Source organism: Puntigrus tetrazona, chromosome 12 (genome assembly GCF_018831695.1).
Source record: "Puntigrus tetrazona isolate hp1 chromosome 12, ASM1883169v1, whole genome shotgun sequence".
Taxonomy (NCBI): Eukaryota; Metazoa; Chordata; class Actinopteri; order Cypriniformes; family Cyprinidae; genus Puntigrus; species Puntigrus tetrazona.
In genome coordinates, this window is record NC_056710.1 from 17,573,227 (window position 1) to 17,586,977 (window position 13,751).

The window sequence follows — 13,751 nt, forward strand, 5'->3', positions numbered from 1 at the left end:
TTTATTGTTGATAAGGCCTAATAACGTGTCATTAGTCAGAGAGAATGAATGTGGCGCTTTTTCAAAAATAACTTTGGCCCAATACTGCCCCCAACTGGAGACATTACACATCATGAGTGCACTTGTCTACAGACTTAACTTCCCACGCTTGGCCATCAGCAGAGATGAGATGAGCTGGAAGAGGAACAAGAGAGTCTGTTAAAGCTCTGAGATCTGTATCACATGCGTGATGCTATATGATATTTAACGGCGTCATACAGCAGTGGTGCCTCATCTGGTGATGTATTTCACTGCATAAAAGGAGATGGTACAAAAAAATGTCTGGTTTCATATATATATATATATAAGAGTTTGAGGTTAATCTAGCTTGAAGCCCCAGACTTCAGACAAACTGCTACCTTGCGATATCCTCTGTGCATAATACTCTTTTCCGGGAAAAAATGTTGTCTGAATCAGGAGAGAAATATGCAGAGGTCAAAAAAAAAAGGTTTAAAAAAAGCTAAAACAGTTCTAAGTGAATATATGTTATTGGATTTTCATTTGAGGGAACAATAGGGTAATCATTTTTCTATTATTATTTTTAGTATAGGGGACGCTCTCATTTTGACGGCACCCATTCACTGCAGAGCATCCATTGGTGAGCAAGTAAAGTAATGCTGCATTTTTCTGAATTTGTTCCAATGAAGAAATAAACTCATTTACATCTCGGATGGCCCGAGGGTATTTTATATATTTATTATTATGTTTTTATGTAATCTTTAAATGAAGGGTTCCTTTAAATAGAATTGGATGTAGAAACCAAGAGTTTTTTTTTTTTTTTTTTTGGCAAGTATCTACGGAGCTGCACAGGTCTCCCATTATTCCCCACAGGCTGAAAATAAACCTTCGCAGTATCTCTGTAAAACATTTCCAGAAAGGTTTGTCTTTCCCTCTTATTGCAGTGATTGTGCACGTTCATAAACAACAGAAGTGAACACACGCATTCTAGGTAAATTACAGAAGATGGTACTTTATCATAACAATGCGGCGTGTTACGGCACACAGACTGTGTTAATTCAGTCAATCACTACTCTGAGACCAACCTCCATGACATTTCTTTTTTTTTTTTTTTTTTTTTTTTTTTTTTTGTAAAGACAAATTTAAAACCTGCTTTTGTGCCCTTTGTAAGAGTAATGTAACACAGTGTACTGGCCAGGCTTCCAGCAACGAGCAATTTGTCAGTCCTAACTGAGTGAGACATTGCTGTACGATATGTCAACCACAGCCAGTCGTGTTTTATGCATCATTTATATTGTGTTTTAAATATTTTACTCTTATATAAATCCCAAGGTTGTATTTATTTGATAAAAAATATGTGCGCGGTATTCTGACATATCATTATAATTTAAGATGTCTGTTTTTTTTATTATAATATATTTTAAAATATGATTTATTCCTGCGATTCCAAGCTCAGTGTTCAACATCATTAATCCAGTCTTCAGTGACACGTGATCCTTCAGAAATCATTCTAATATGCTATTTAATGCTCAGGAAATGCTAAAAACTGTTAGTTTGCTTAATATTTCTGTAGCAATAGGAAGTTGACGAGAACAGAAATTCGGAACAATATTTCATTTATCGATTTAACAAATAGATATCGATAACAAATTAGAATTTATATTTATAATATTTATTCACAATTTGCAAAAAAAAAAGTTGAAAACATTAGCGCTATGGAGTGCTATTCGATGACAAAGCTGTACACATTTATACAAGTACAAGGTACGAAATTTTGACTCGATTTTCATATATTTATACGATGTATATGATCTCTTCATTTGGTCTTTGCAGCAATCCGGCTTTCCTCCATCAGTTGGGTTTATGTGAGGTGATGGACTGATATGAATCGGAGGAGAGAGCTGGTAATGACGTTCCCGCTGAGTGCCTGGACATGGTCCACCCCGCCCCCCGACTCCTACCTCTCTTTTGCCTCTCTCCTGGTGTTGATTTACTTATTATGGGCTCTTTCTCCTTCATTCCACTGTCATTGAACCCTGATTAGATCAAGCTTGGATCGCTCTGGACAGTTAGCATCGATGAGTCCATCTATCACGTGTCATCCATTAGCTGTGGATCGCTACCGCCATCTATTGCCTGCGGTTCTAATGCCCATGGCCCTCATCTCCTTGACCTCTTCCCTCTCTCTTTCTCGCTTTCCACCTCTCTCGGACGTTGGCAGTGTATCTCTCTAACCCCCCCAACCCCCTACAATCTGTGGCAAGCCAAGTCAAAACCGCAGCTCCAGGGGAGTAAAGCCTCTTCTTCTCTCTCTACCCTTCTTTTTTTCTGCTGTCTTTCATCGGCGACGACTGAGTGGCAGCCAATCATGGGCTCAATCCCGCTGCCACAATCTCCCTGACACTCAAAAAGAGAAAGAGAGAGGGAGAAATGCACCTTAAAAAGGAAAATAATACACAGACAGACCAAAAAAGGAGACATAAAGCAGGTAAAAAGACAAGTAGAAATCAAAAAGCATTTAAGACAAAAGGACTAGAATAAAAGAGAGAGAGCAGACAGACATCTCTTTCTCTCTCTCTCTCTTTCTCTCTCTCACACAGTAAGCTTCAGGACGATGTTCAGTCTTACAGAGAAAACTGAGAGGGAAGGTGACAAGCGTGGAGCTTATGCTAAGGAGATATAGAAGTGTGCCGAAAACACAGCAGAAAACAATGGAGTATAGACAACGGAGGTAAAACTCTCTCTCTCTCTCTCTCTCTCTCTCTCTCTCTCTCTCGTCTGTCCCTCCCTCCCTCTCCAGCTCTGTTGCTCTTGTGCTCTCTCGGTCCCCCACTCTTGCTCAGACGGATGAGGAGAGTCCGGAAAGAGAGCAGTCATGTACGTAATTTTCTCTCTCGCTCGCTGAATCTAAAGGTTATCATTAAGACAGATGTGCCCTGCAGAGTGGTTGCCGTGGAGATCATTTTACACTGGAGGAACTATTTGATTAAAGAGTGGCTAAGACGGATTTAAAGCAACTGAGAAAGACGTGGCAAAAGCAAAAAGAGAGTGTGAGTAGACGGCTAATTAGTTTCTTTTGCAGGTGGTTTCAGAAAATACGCCTAGGACATAAAGAGAGTGTTCTGACGCTTTTGAGAATGTTTCACTGGCATATTTATGCTCGGGGACCTACTGTACAGGATTTATTAAGGTTTCGGTAAAGTGAGTTTATATTTTTGGAAACTGAGAGGGAATTCTTGAATAGAAACAGTTCGAACTGTTTTTCGTGTTGCTGAATTTCATTTCTAGACATCTGAAGTCTTGAGAAGTCAGATTTAGAGGTGTGTTGTTTCTATTTGTATTATTTTGTCGATATGGAGGTAAAGTTTGCTGTTTAAGATCAAATGGGGAATTATTTTTAGTTATGATGAAATTATTTGTTCTACGTGCAGAAGAAACACTTAGACAGCAAACGATGCGACTAAAAACTTCATTCAGCCTGGCAGAGCTGCGCTGCGGTAATTTTATTTGACAAACGCTCTGTTATGAATCCTGCAATTATACAAATGCTTTTGCTTGATTCTGATAAGCAGATTATTGCCTTGACCTGTGTGTCATTTGGCAGCTATTTTACTGGCTGCCTCAGTTTGAAGATAAACGATGTGCGTGCGTGCGTGCGTGTGTGCGCGTGAGAGAGCGAGAGAGAGAGGGACGTGCAGGAATATTTCATAAATATGTATTGCATTGGACACAGCAAGAGTCTACCCCGCTGCTCAAGCCTAATCACTCACTCACTCTCACTGTTTCTTTTACAGACGCACACACACAGGCATGCATGCACACACACACACACACATAAACACCAGGACATGCTGCTTCTAAATACAGCCGATCAACTAGATTTCAGTATTGGAAGTCATTAGTGAGTGGTCATTATTGCCCAACACAAATTAACCTCTAAAGTGCTCGTTGCATTTCTGCTTTATAAATTAGCCACACTAATAGCATCCCTTTCGATGCAAAACGATTGACTTGGAAATGCACACAAAAGCCTGTGAATAGAAGATCTGTCACTGACAGCACACAGAATGCCTAGAGAGACATTTACAGACTTATGTAACACTTTGTATCTGTTTTATATGGGTTATTGTTCTGGGAACATAATCTATATAAAAGAATAATCACACGAAACCTTCTTAATTTTCTTAAACTGAAGGCAAAAGGAGACATGCTTTTCAGATTTTTCCCAATTCAGAAATGTATCACAGTAGTCTCTTGAAAGAAATCTTGAAAGAAAGCTTGAAAGAAATCTCAACAGTGTCTCAGACTTTTCTCAGATTTTCACGATTCCGAACTCATACTTCAATATAAATATTAATGCGAAATTCTGAGCTGTTATATTCATGAAAATTGTATAGCTCTATACTTTGCCCGGATGTCAATGTTGATACATAAAACATAAAACAGAGAATCTCCTGAGCTATGAAAATGTTCAAGAGCAATAAAACTTTAACTGGAAATTAATCAAGCTTTAATTTAGACTAAGATATTTTTTGAGTGTAAAATATGCCATAAATAAGCTATTGTGATGCTATTAGTGTGGATATATATATATATATATATATATATATATATATATATATATATATATATATATATATATATATATATATATATATATATATATATATATATATACTACACACACACACACAAAAAGTATGTTTTTGTTTTGTACTGCCATGAATATAAAATTAAAATGAACAGAATGCAAATCTATTAAAATTTATTTTCAGCGTTTTAGGCTGAAGACACATTATATACACAGAGAAACAGAGCGAGACACAGACAGAGAACTTCAGTGTTATCTGAGAGAGAGTTAGCTCCACCAAGTGGCTCAAAATTCAATGCTATGCAGCAATGAAACCCAGTCTTCACCACGGTTGATCTTCAATCATTTTAAACCCTCACGACTTCACTTTCGCAAACAAACATTTAAAACCCCGCAATCCAGATTCTACAAGCTCCCGTCTTAAATTTAAAGTGAAGGAAAGGCTCTGCCATAGTAAATGTTACAAAAAACAAACTCTGCGTCCATCTTTATCTGACCGCTGCAGAGAGTTTGATGCCCTGCGAGTAATCTGGACAGACCGTGAGGCTGCTTCGATTGTCAGAAATCAGACAGGCCTCGGGCAATATTTCAATCTTTCAGAGCGTATGCAGTCTATATTTATTATTAAGCGATTTGTCCATCCTGTTTCTAAAAGTGAAGTTCTCCCGTCAAACTTACAACCTGAATGAGGTCTCCATCCTTTAACGCTTGAGATGTCAAGGTCACGAAAACGAGAAGCACCAGAAAACTTCCCCCAGCGATAATAAGCACGACAAATGCACAGACACAAGCCTCCGTATCCCACATATGGCTCCAGACATCCATCAGAACACAGTCAGGTGTGGACAGAAATAACCCAGTTTCCCTAAATGATCCGTGTCTGATATGGTCTTAGGGGGAATATACTGAGGAGAGAAAGAGGGGGCTGTTTGGAGGCAGATAGCATGAGTGAACGAAGCTGTGTTGAACTCTGGCAGATGTATTCCCAAAAGACAACGCTGCCCCAGACTGCTTTTATAAACCTCGGGAGAAATATAGCACTACCTTGCAGACAGGACTACAGCAATTACATCGAAAGACTTTGGCGGCTCTGTGCTCGCGCTAGTGGTCTGATCCTGGAGACTTCGGCTGTGCATCACTGTCAATCAAATCTGCAAATTACAAAACTTGAACTTTGTCGCTCCGTTTGCAAAAGAACGGCTCGCAAAATGTTTTCAGCGCCTCGTGCCGATCAACGGGGGTCAGTCGTGTGGAGTTTTCCGAAAGGACAACTAGTCGTCCTCTCTGCCAATTAATTCATAATTACATAGCATTACCTTATTACGCCTCGACTAGCATGTCTACATACGCCCAAATTCACATATACACACTAATTAGGCGCTCTTAATAGGACAAGTGAGAAGATTCTTCCTCCTCGCTCGACTCCCTCGCGCTTCTTCCGTTCCTCCCCTTATAGTATCGCGGATCCTCCCTTACCGCCGCACATAAACAAGTTTTTAATGCACTAATCAAAGTGAGATAATTAAGTGACAGTCCTAAACATCTGGAGAGATAGCTTGTCTTTGTTGTATGGTAACAGGCGAAATAATAATAAAAAAAAAGATTCGCTGGCCTAATGCTTAATAGGCATGCTGTAGCAAAGATTAATATCCAGAATGCTATTAAACCTCAAGGACAGCCTTGAATGATAATTAGAAAATGCAATCATGAGAATCGCCACGCATAAATTGGTGCACACAATTTCATTTTTTTTCTTGCCAGAACGTTCTTGACATTGCAGTGGAAAGGCTAAGAGTGCACGATAACAGTAAAAAAAAAAAATCTCTGGGTTTCTGGCACCCTGTGAGTCCTGCAGTTATCATACAAACACACAATCTCATGTCTGGGCCTTTTCACGAGCTACATCCTCTCACCGCTGTAGTGTTAACATCTTCCCGACTGAGCTGGATATATGCAGCGCCTCTCTCTCTCTTTTATTATGTTGTGTAAACTTGCAAAAATCTTGTACAGCGTGTGATTTGATAACTCTACTCGGCGTGGCTAATGAAAACAAAAGCACCCTAAGGAGGAGAACTCCAATTCTTAAACAACGCTTGTGAACAATGGGAACCACAAACCGTTTGTGACTAGCATATGCAGTAAATAAACAGTATGCATGGATGTGATTTTTATCTCTTGGATTTTTTTTTTTTTTTTTTTATGTTGTAATCTCAACAACATTTTAACTCCGCTCAGATCTGCCAGCATACCAAAGTCCGCAATAAAAAGTATAATTAAATTCTTCCAAAATCAAAGTATCTGAGCCATGCTGTCCACATTTGAAGCTTTATTCTCTTACTGCATGTTAACGCTTGTCTTATGTGTGACTAACAACTTTTTTTTAGACATAACTCCCTTGAGAACTCCATTAAAACAGCAACATTTAAACATAAGTGGAACATCGATTTGTAGAAAGCGTACATAAACGACAAATGTTTAGAAGACATCTCAAAAATGTCTCAAACTGCGTTCAGCTTTGCCAATATACCAAGGTTTGCTAAACAAAAAATACATACATACATAATCACGTCGCATTCTTCCAAAAGTTGAAAAAACAAAAAAAAGCCTATTTAGTGGCTATTAATCATCTGAAGCATAACTCAGAAACTGGATTGGAGGACTGGATTGTGGATTTGAGCCACAATTTATTTTAGCAGACGTTTGGAAACCGCATAAATACATATATAAATTTGGCTCTCCTGTTTTCTTTTTCATGAGACGTTCCACAATAGTCAACATTACCTGCGCTGCGTGTCACATAACATTTTATCTGCCTTTACTCAAATTGTACTGTACTTGAACAGGTGTGGATATTATTTCTTCTGCGAAAACCTAGGAAAACCCCACGAGACAGATAAATGTTACTTGAATGAAACTAAAAAATTTATAAAAAAAAAAAGAGCAACATCAAACAGCGCTGACTGATTGATGCATTTTAGCAGACTTCAGAAAAATGCGATACAAGAAATAAATATATAAATTACAAATATATAAAATGATAACGATCTCCTACTTCTCAGATTTGATTTTCTTCAAAGGAGAAGTCTGCAATAGGCTGCATTATCCGTGCTGCTATCCGCATTGATTTTATAGCTCTATACACTTCACATTCAGTGGGAGCAATTTGTGGCTATTTTTATTTGTCCTATAAACAATTTTTAATCTGAGATAAATCTTATAGTTAAATGACACATCACTAAGAACTCCATTAAATCTATCAGTGCTTTGAAAGAGCGAACTCTGAGAGGGCAGCGCCTGCTTCATCAGGCTTTGAAGCAGCGTGCAATAAACATGCATGAATCAGAACTCATTTTTATTACTCTTTTGTCCGCGCTCGCCCTTGAGCTAAGACCACGGATGGAAAACGTGTCATAGAAACCGTTAAATCAATCAAGTTGGTCGCGGACCATGACACTGACAGATGGAGATTTATCAGGATCTGTCCGTCAAGGTCACGTCATAGACTTGAGCAGGTTTTTTCGATGCCAGCTGCTGATTACATGCCCTCCGAACGATCAGTACGACCCTCATTCTAAAATCAAATGTGGGCGGAACTTTCCACGCACAGACACAGTCAAAGTTCGCATCGATGTGTGATTCATGCCGGATGTGAAAGACTCAGCTTGGTCTCGTGAAAATAAAAATCATGATTTATTCATGAGGGCCTTCTGAATGTCAAAGTTGTGCCCTACCAGCTAACCCGGGGCTGCACTGAAACATATGTCTGAATGGAAGATTGGGCCACAAAGGCGTCCTCTTCTGGGCCTGACAAAATTCATTACTTGCATTAGCGAAGCCAGTGATTCCACAAATTACAGTAGTCTGCACACTTTCAAATGCTGCCTAGTGAATAATTCCTAACTTCATCCGTATCTCATTAAGTAAATTATTTGATTCGTATTCACAAGACAGTGTTCATTTACATGCATAACTTCAGTCACATCAAATAGAACCAGAGCCCTAATTTGCTCTTAGACAAAGAAAGGATTCGCTTTGTTCACCGAGATGGCCTTGCTGACACCGTGTGTGTTTTATTTCTCTACCCCCCCCTTTTTCCCAAGCCTCCCCTTCTTTTCTTTTCTTTGATTCAGATCGTTAAACAAAAACGCCACAACATTATGAATCTGCTCCTCGTTTGCTCACGAGACCCCTGGAGACGTTTGCCGTAATGAATGCCTGTCAGGCTAACCTGGCTCCTTGGCCTTTTCCTGCAGACTCCTGGAAAATGGGCTTTCGTCAAATGAGGGAAGAAAGATTTATTAGGATTAACTTCCAAAAGCCAATAAATTATGCATACATCCTGCAAATTACCTATCAGAACTAGTCCTGGAGGAGAGACCGCTTCAGTGAGCCGCTGCCTTTGCTTCTTTTACGCTAGTTTGTTATAGAAGTGGAAGTCCTCAGCGTTTTGCATTTGTATATCGATTTTTGCCTATCGCCGCGTTTTGGGGGTGACCACAAATCTATGCAGAGTGAGGAAAGTAAATGTTTGGAGACGTTAGGGCTCATGAAGTTCATCAATTAGAGACCACCGAGAGACTGCCATGTGCTAAAATTTGAGTCACTTAATCCTTTGTGATCAATCAATATTAACGATTCTTTTTCTAGTTAGCCAACACGATTTCAGTCAGCCAACATAAATTTACAGAGTGCTGTTCTAGGCTGTGGCACTCGACCCAGATGTAATTTAGAAAAGGCATGGCTTTGTGCTGATATTGCGCTGAAATGGTTTCTTAATGATCTTTTTCTATCCGTCACAGGCCTCAAGAAGACAGAATTTAGGAGAATTAAGGATAAGATGCCCCATTTCGTCGCTCCCACCATTCAGCAGTATCTTCAACGCAGAGCTCTGTTTCTTAATTGATTCCTTATCAAGGACTCTCCAGGAGTGATCGGATACAATGATAATCAATCAACTTACTTTCCTCCTGTTGTTCTGCTTGCTGGGCTGGAGCGGTGCACTGATCCGGCCGGTGCCTGGAATTAGCACGTCGGATCGGGACGGACGGACTCTGCAACGCACTAAACGAGGATGGATGTGGAATAGTTTCTTTCTCTTAGAGGAGTGGACAGGGACTGGGAAGCAGTATGTTGGAAAGGTAAGGGCTGTTACTGTCTGTGTGTTTCAGAATGGACATACTTTCAGAGTGAATCATGTCTGTGGAGATGTTTTTTATCCCCTGAAAAAGTACCATAGAATTACACTAGAGGTTTGGATGTGGTTCCATGATAATATCATTCTTTCAAACACTTTATATATGGTAATCGATTAAACAATATCATATCAAAATAGCATAATTTTCCATCTATATCATGGTATACCAACACAGTGGTAAAAGAGTGCATTCTAAGATATGTGCGTGTTCCTTCGAGTAGGTCCTGAGTTAGATTCCCAGGGAATGCTGAAAAAATGGATTTGTGCATTTGGCAGCATTCATAAATGGGAATCGAACCCACGACCATGTGGTGGCTACCATCATGCTCTACCAGTGAGCAGTGTGCAGTATGACATGAGCGATTTCAGTGAGTCTGACCATTAACACACAACACAAACAAGCAGAAGGGTCAGTTACGAACATGAATCACGAACATCAAATGAACTCATACCTAACGGATAATGCTTTCAGCATGATAGCTAATGATGTATTAGAACAAAATCAATGCGAATGTAGGCTATTAGAATGAATCGATGTGTGGGATACAAAGTGCCATAATAACCCTCTTTATATTAATGACCACATCCTGACGTTCCAAAACCGATATGCTTGTGTGGGTTTAATTCAAAGGCTTACATTATAACCGTGACCTGATAATAACAGCTGATGTCCCGGCTTTCAACATGCACGAATGATGCATGTTATGTTTTTTTTTTAGCTTAGATCAAGTCAGGACACGAATCAGCCAAGAGTCAAACCTCTACGTGCCATTTGTTGAAAGGTGGGTCTACCGGTGCAACAAGATTCGGTTAAAATAAAAAAGAAGCCGAAGTGCAACTCTCATGGCGTCAGATCAGAGCGGAGCGCTTGTCAAGCCACCGGCGTCTGACGGCAGAGACAGCAGCAGTTACACCCCGGTGCACGGGAGGAGGGGGTCGGCCAATTTTACGTCAAAGATGTCTACTTTCATCACCGCATTCATCTTCTACAAGTGCACATGTGATAGGTTCGGGTGGAGAGAGAGGAGTGGTAGCACAGACAGATCAACATGTCTTCCTCTTATGGTGCATGGTTGTTTTTGTGGGGAATAACGCAAGAAAAGAAACATGTGCAACAGAAAGGCGAGCAAGCAAAACAATAAATCAATCAAAAACGAGAATGAGATTCCGCCTTCATAGCGTTGCATTTTACGTGACAAGGCAACAAAACAGCGCTGACTGCGAAGAGTCCGTCGGTTGAGGAAGTGTCAGACTCAGCAGTGTCCTGGCCTCCTTCCCAGAGCTTTGATGCTTCTCTCTTTTCTCTAGCTCTCTCTCTCTCTTTCTATCTCTCCCTCTTTTTCTGGCTTCTGCGTTTCTCCCTGGCATGACAGCAATCACATGCTTTTGGCCCGCTTCTCATCTACCGTCCACTCTTGTTCCCAATTAAAGTGCCAGAAAGACACAGGGCTCCCATAAATACTGTAGGAGGGCGAGGGAGAACGAAACACCCCCATGCTGGTTCGGGGAGACCACTGTGGAGGGACTTGATCATCCATCCCATCCATTTCCCCCCATTTCTTACTAGTGTGTGTGCGGGTGACGCGTGAGAACTTGTGTAGCCCAATAGACGGGTACTTAGAGCCCCAGCGAGAAGCCATCAAAGCCATTGATGGTTCTCCTCATAAAGACAATTCAGCAACCTTTGCGGAGCCTTGTGGGATACCGTATTTATGTCTATCCGAGCAAGGCCTCTATTGGCCTCTGACAAAGACAAGCCCTAAAAGAGGATTTATTTTCCAGTGTGGAGCCAGAAATAATCCATAAAATGGGAAGAATATTTCCAATAAAACAACCGCACTCTCGTCGCTTGCTTCATGGCTCTTTTTTCTATTGTGTAGTCTATAGCCATTCGCAAGATTCATCTACATCATGCGACTAACAAGCTACACTTTCAAGACGTTCAAAAGTCAAGCCACTTTTCATAAGTACCTGCACAACTTGCTATAAAAAAAGTATGTTTTTTGTTTTGTTTTATTTTACTTAATTTTTTAAAATTATTATTTTAGCACTAATCTAGTATACCCAAACACAAACATATTAATTTCTAATAATAAATTATAAATCATATCTGCATAGTTATTACATTTTTATAACATTATAACATAATTGCTACAAAAATTCATAAAACATAATTTGTTATAAAAGCATTTATTTAAATTAAATGTACATAATGCATTAAATGTGTATGTATATATACTTTTTAGTAACAATTATTATAAATAATATAATAATTATCACTAAAAAGTATATATACATACACACAAACACATATATACACACACATTTAATACAACAAACTTAAAAGATGGCACACAGTGATAATATGCAGTGAATCAAGCGAATGTTATTTTGAATCATTTCATTTTAAAATATAATCTATAAATGAACTAATTAAAATGAAACAATATTAAGAGGAGGTTTATATGGGAGCCAATATTAGATCTTAAAATGTATATATATTTATAGATTTTTTTAGTGCACATTCAAATGTGTGCTATATATATATATATATATATATATATATATATATATATATATATATATATATATATATATATATATATATATATATATAATTTTTATACACACAAACACTCTATATGAATAATTCAGTCACATAGTCATCACTGCAACTGGGCTGAATATGAAAGTCAAAAATTCAATATTAGCACTCATGTTCTACAGAGCAAATACACTATAATTTATAATTCAGTTAGTGTATGATATGTGAAAACAGCTTCTTCTTTGAATTAATATGAAACCGCATCAGGCAGAAACGCAAAACAAACAGGATTAAAGAGGCAGTTTTCCAAATGTAATTTTGTGATGACTCAAGCTTAAAAACTACTGCGAAATCGTTCAGTTTTTAACAGCACACACCATTACGTTTAGAAACATTCTCCTGGCCACCCACTGGTCATTATGACCGCTCAGGCACCACGGCCCCGTTGTGCAGCAAGACCCTCAGAAGCGCTGAAGCCCGCCATGCATTTCTCAGCTTTTGTGTCATGAGTTTGATGTAGGGGCAGCGGCTCACATGGCGTGCCATCAGCGCTACTGATGTGAACAAAATCCTATTAACCTTCTCCAAGCCCCATAATGCATTGTGCAAATAAACCCGTTCATACAGTCCTGTTTTCCAGGTGAGCTCTCTTCTTGTGTCTACCTAACCCTTTTGATCCTCTCCACGTAAATACTCCGCGCTTTAATAAAAAAAGTAAATAAAAAAAAAGAAAAGAAAAATTCTTGATCTTGATCATATTTGCGAGCACTGATAACGCAAAGCCATAGACAGCGCGCATTTGAATGTTTAGATATTTAGCGCAGGTTCATTATGACTTGTAAGGATTATAAACTCATCTGAGCGTGGAGAACCACATCATAAAGCAATAGAGGGGAAACTGACAGTTGTAGCACTGTCGACTAATCATTGGATGTAGAATGGCAATTCTAAATGATAAATGTTAACTGAGATAACATATGTATATCAGGGGCGTCGTTTAGTTCTAAGATCTGCTCTGAATAGAATGTTTTGCAAGTCAAAAATTTACTTCTTAATCAGCTATGCATGGGCCATTAACAGAAACGCTTCAGTGCAAAGTATGCCAATGCAAATGATTCATAACAAGCATTTTAAAATTCGTCAAAAAAGTCACTGTAGTCATTGAGGTTGTGACCCAAACAAGTAGACAGCTGTAGTTACTTCTTGAACAAGTGCATACTTTCCAACGATAAATATGTTTACATCGTTTGCATGCGTGTAGTAGTAATGTAATATGAACGTACCACACTGTCATTCGCAAATCGTATCCCTTGGCCTCATGGGATAGCCTGCAGGAAGCACATTGTATAATGTTAGTAGTAGTAGTAGAACTGGGAAACTTTTTATTGTGTGAAAACTGTAAATTAGATGTGATGTATTTTGTG

General features: G+C 39.0%; 1 protein-coding gene across 1 annotated transcript in view; it reads left to right on the top strand.

Moving 5' to 3' along the window:
* Positions 1–2,837: 2,837 nt before the first annotated feature.
* LOC122355859 (cadherin-10) overlaps positions 2,838–13,751 on the top strand; it is a 48,103-nt gene continuing 37,189 nt past the window's right edge. The window contains exons 1-2 of the mRNA XM_043254441.1: positions 2,838–3,047; positions 9,388–9,726. Coding sequence (XP_043110376.1) covers positions 9,529–9,726 — 198 coding nt within the window. The 5' untranslated portion in view covers positions 2,838–3,047; positions 9,388–9,528. The remainder of the gene's footprint in view (positions 3,048–9,387; positions 9,727–13,751) is intronic.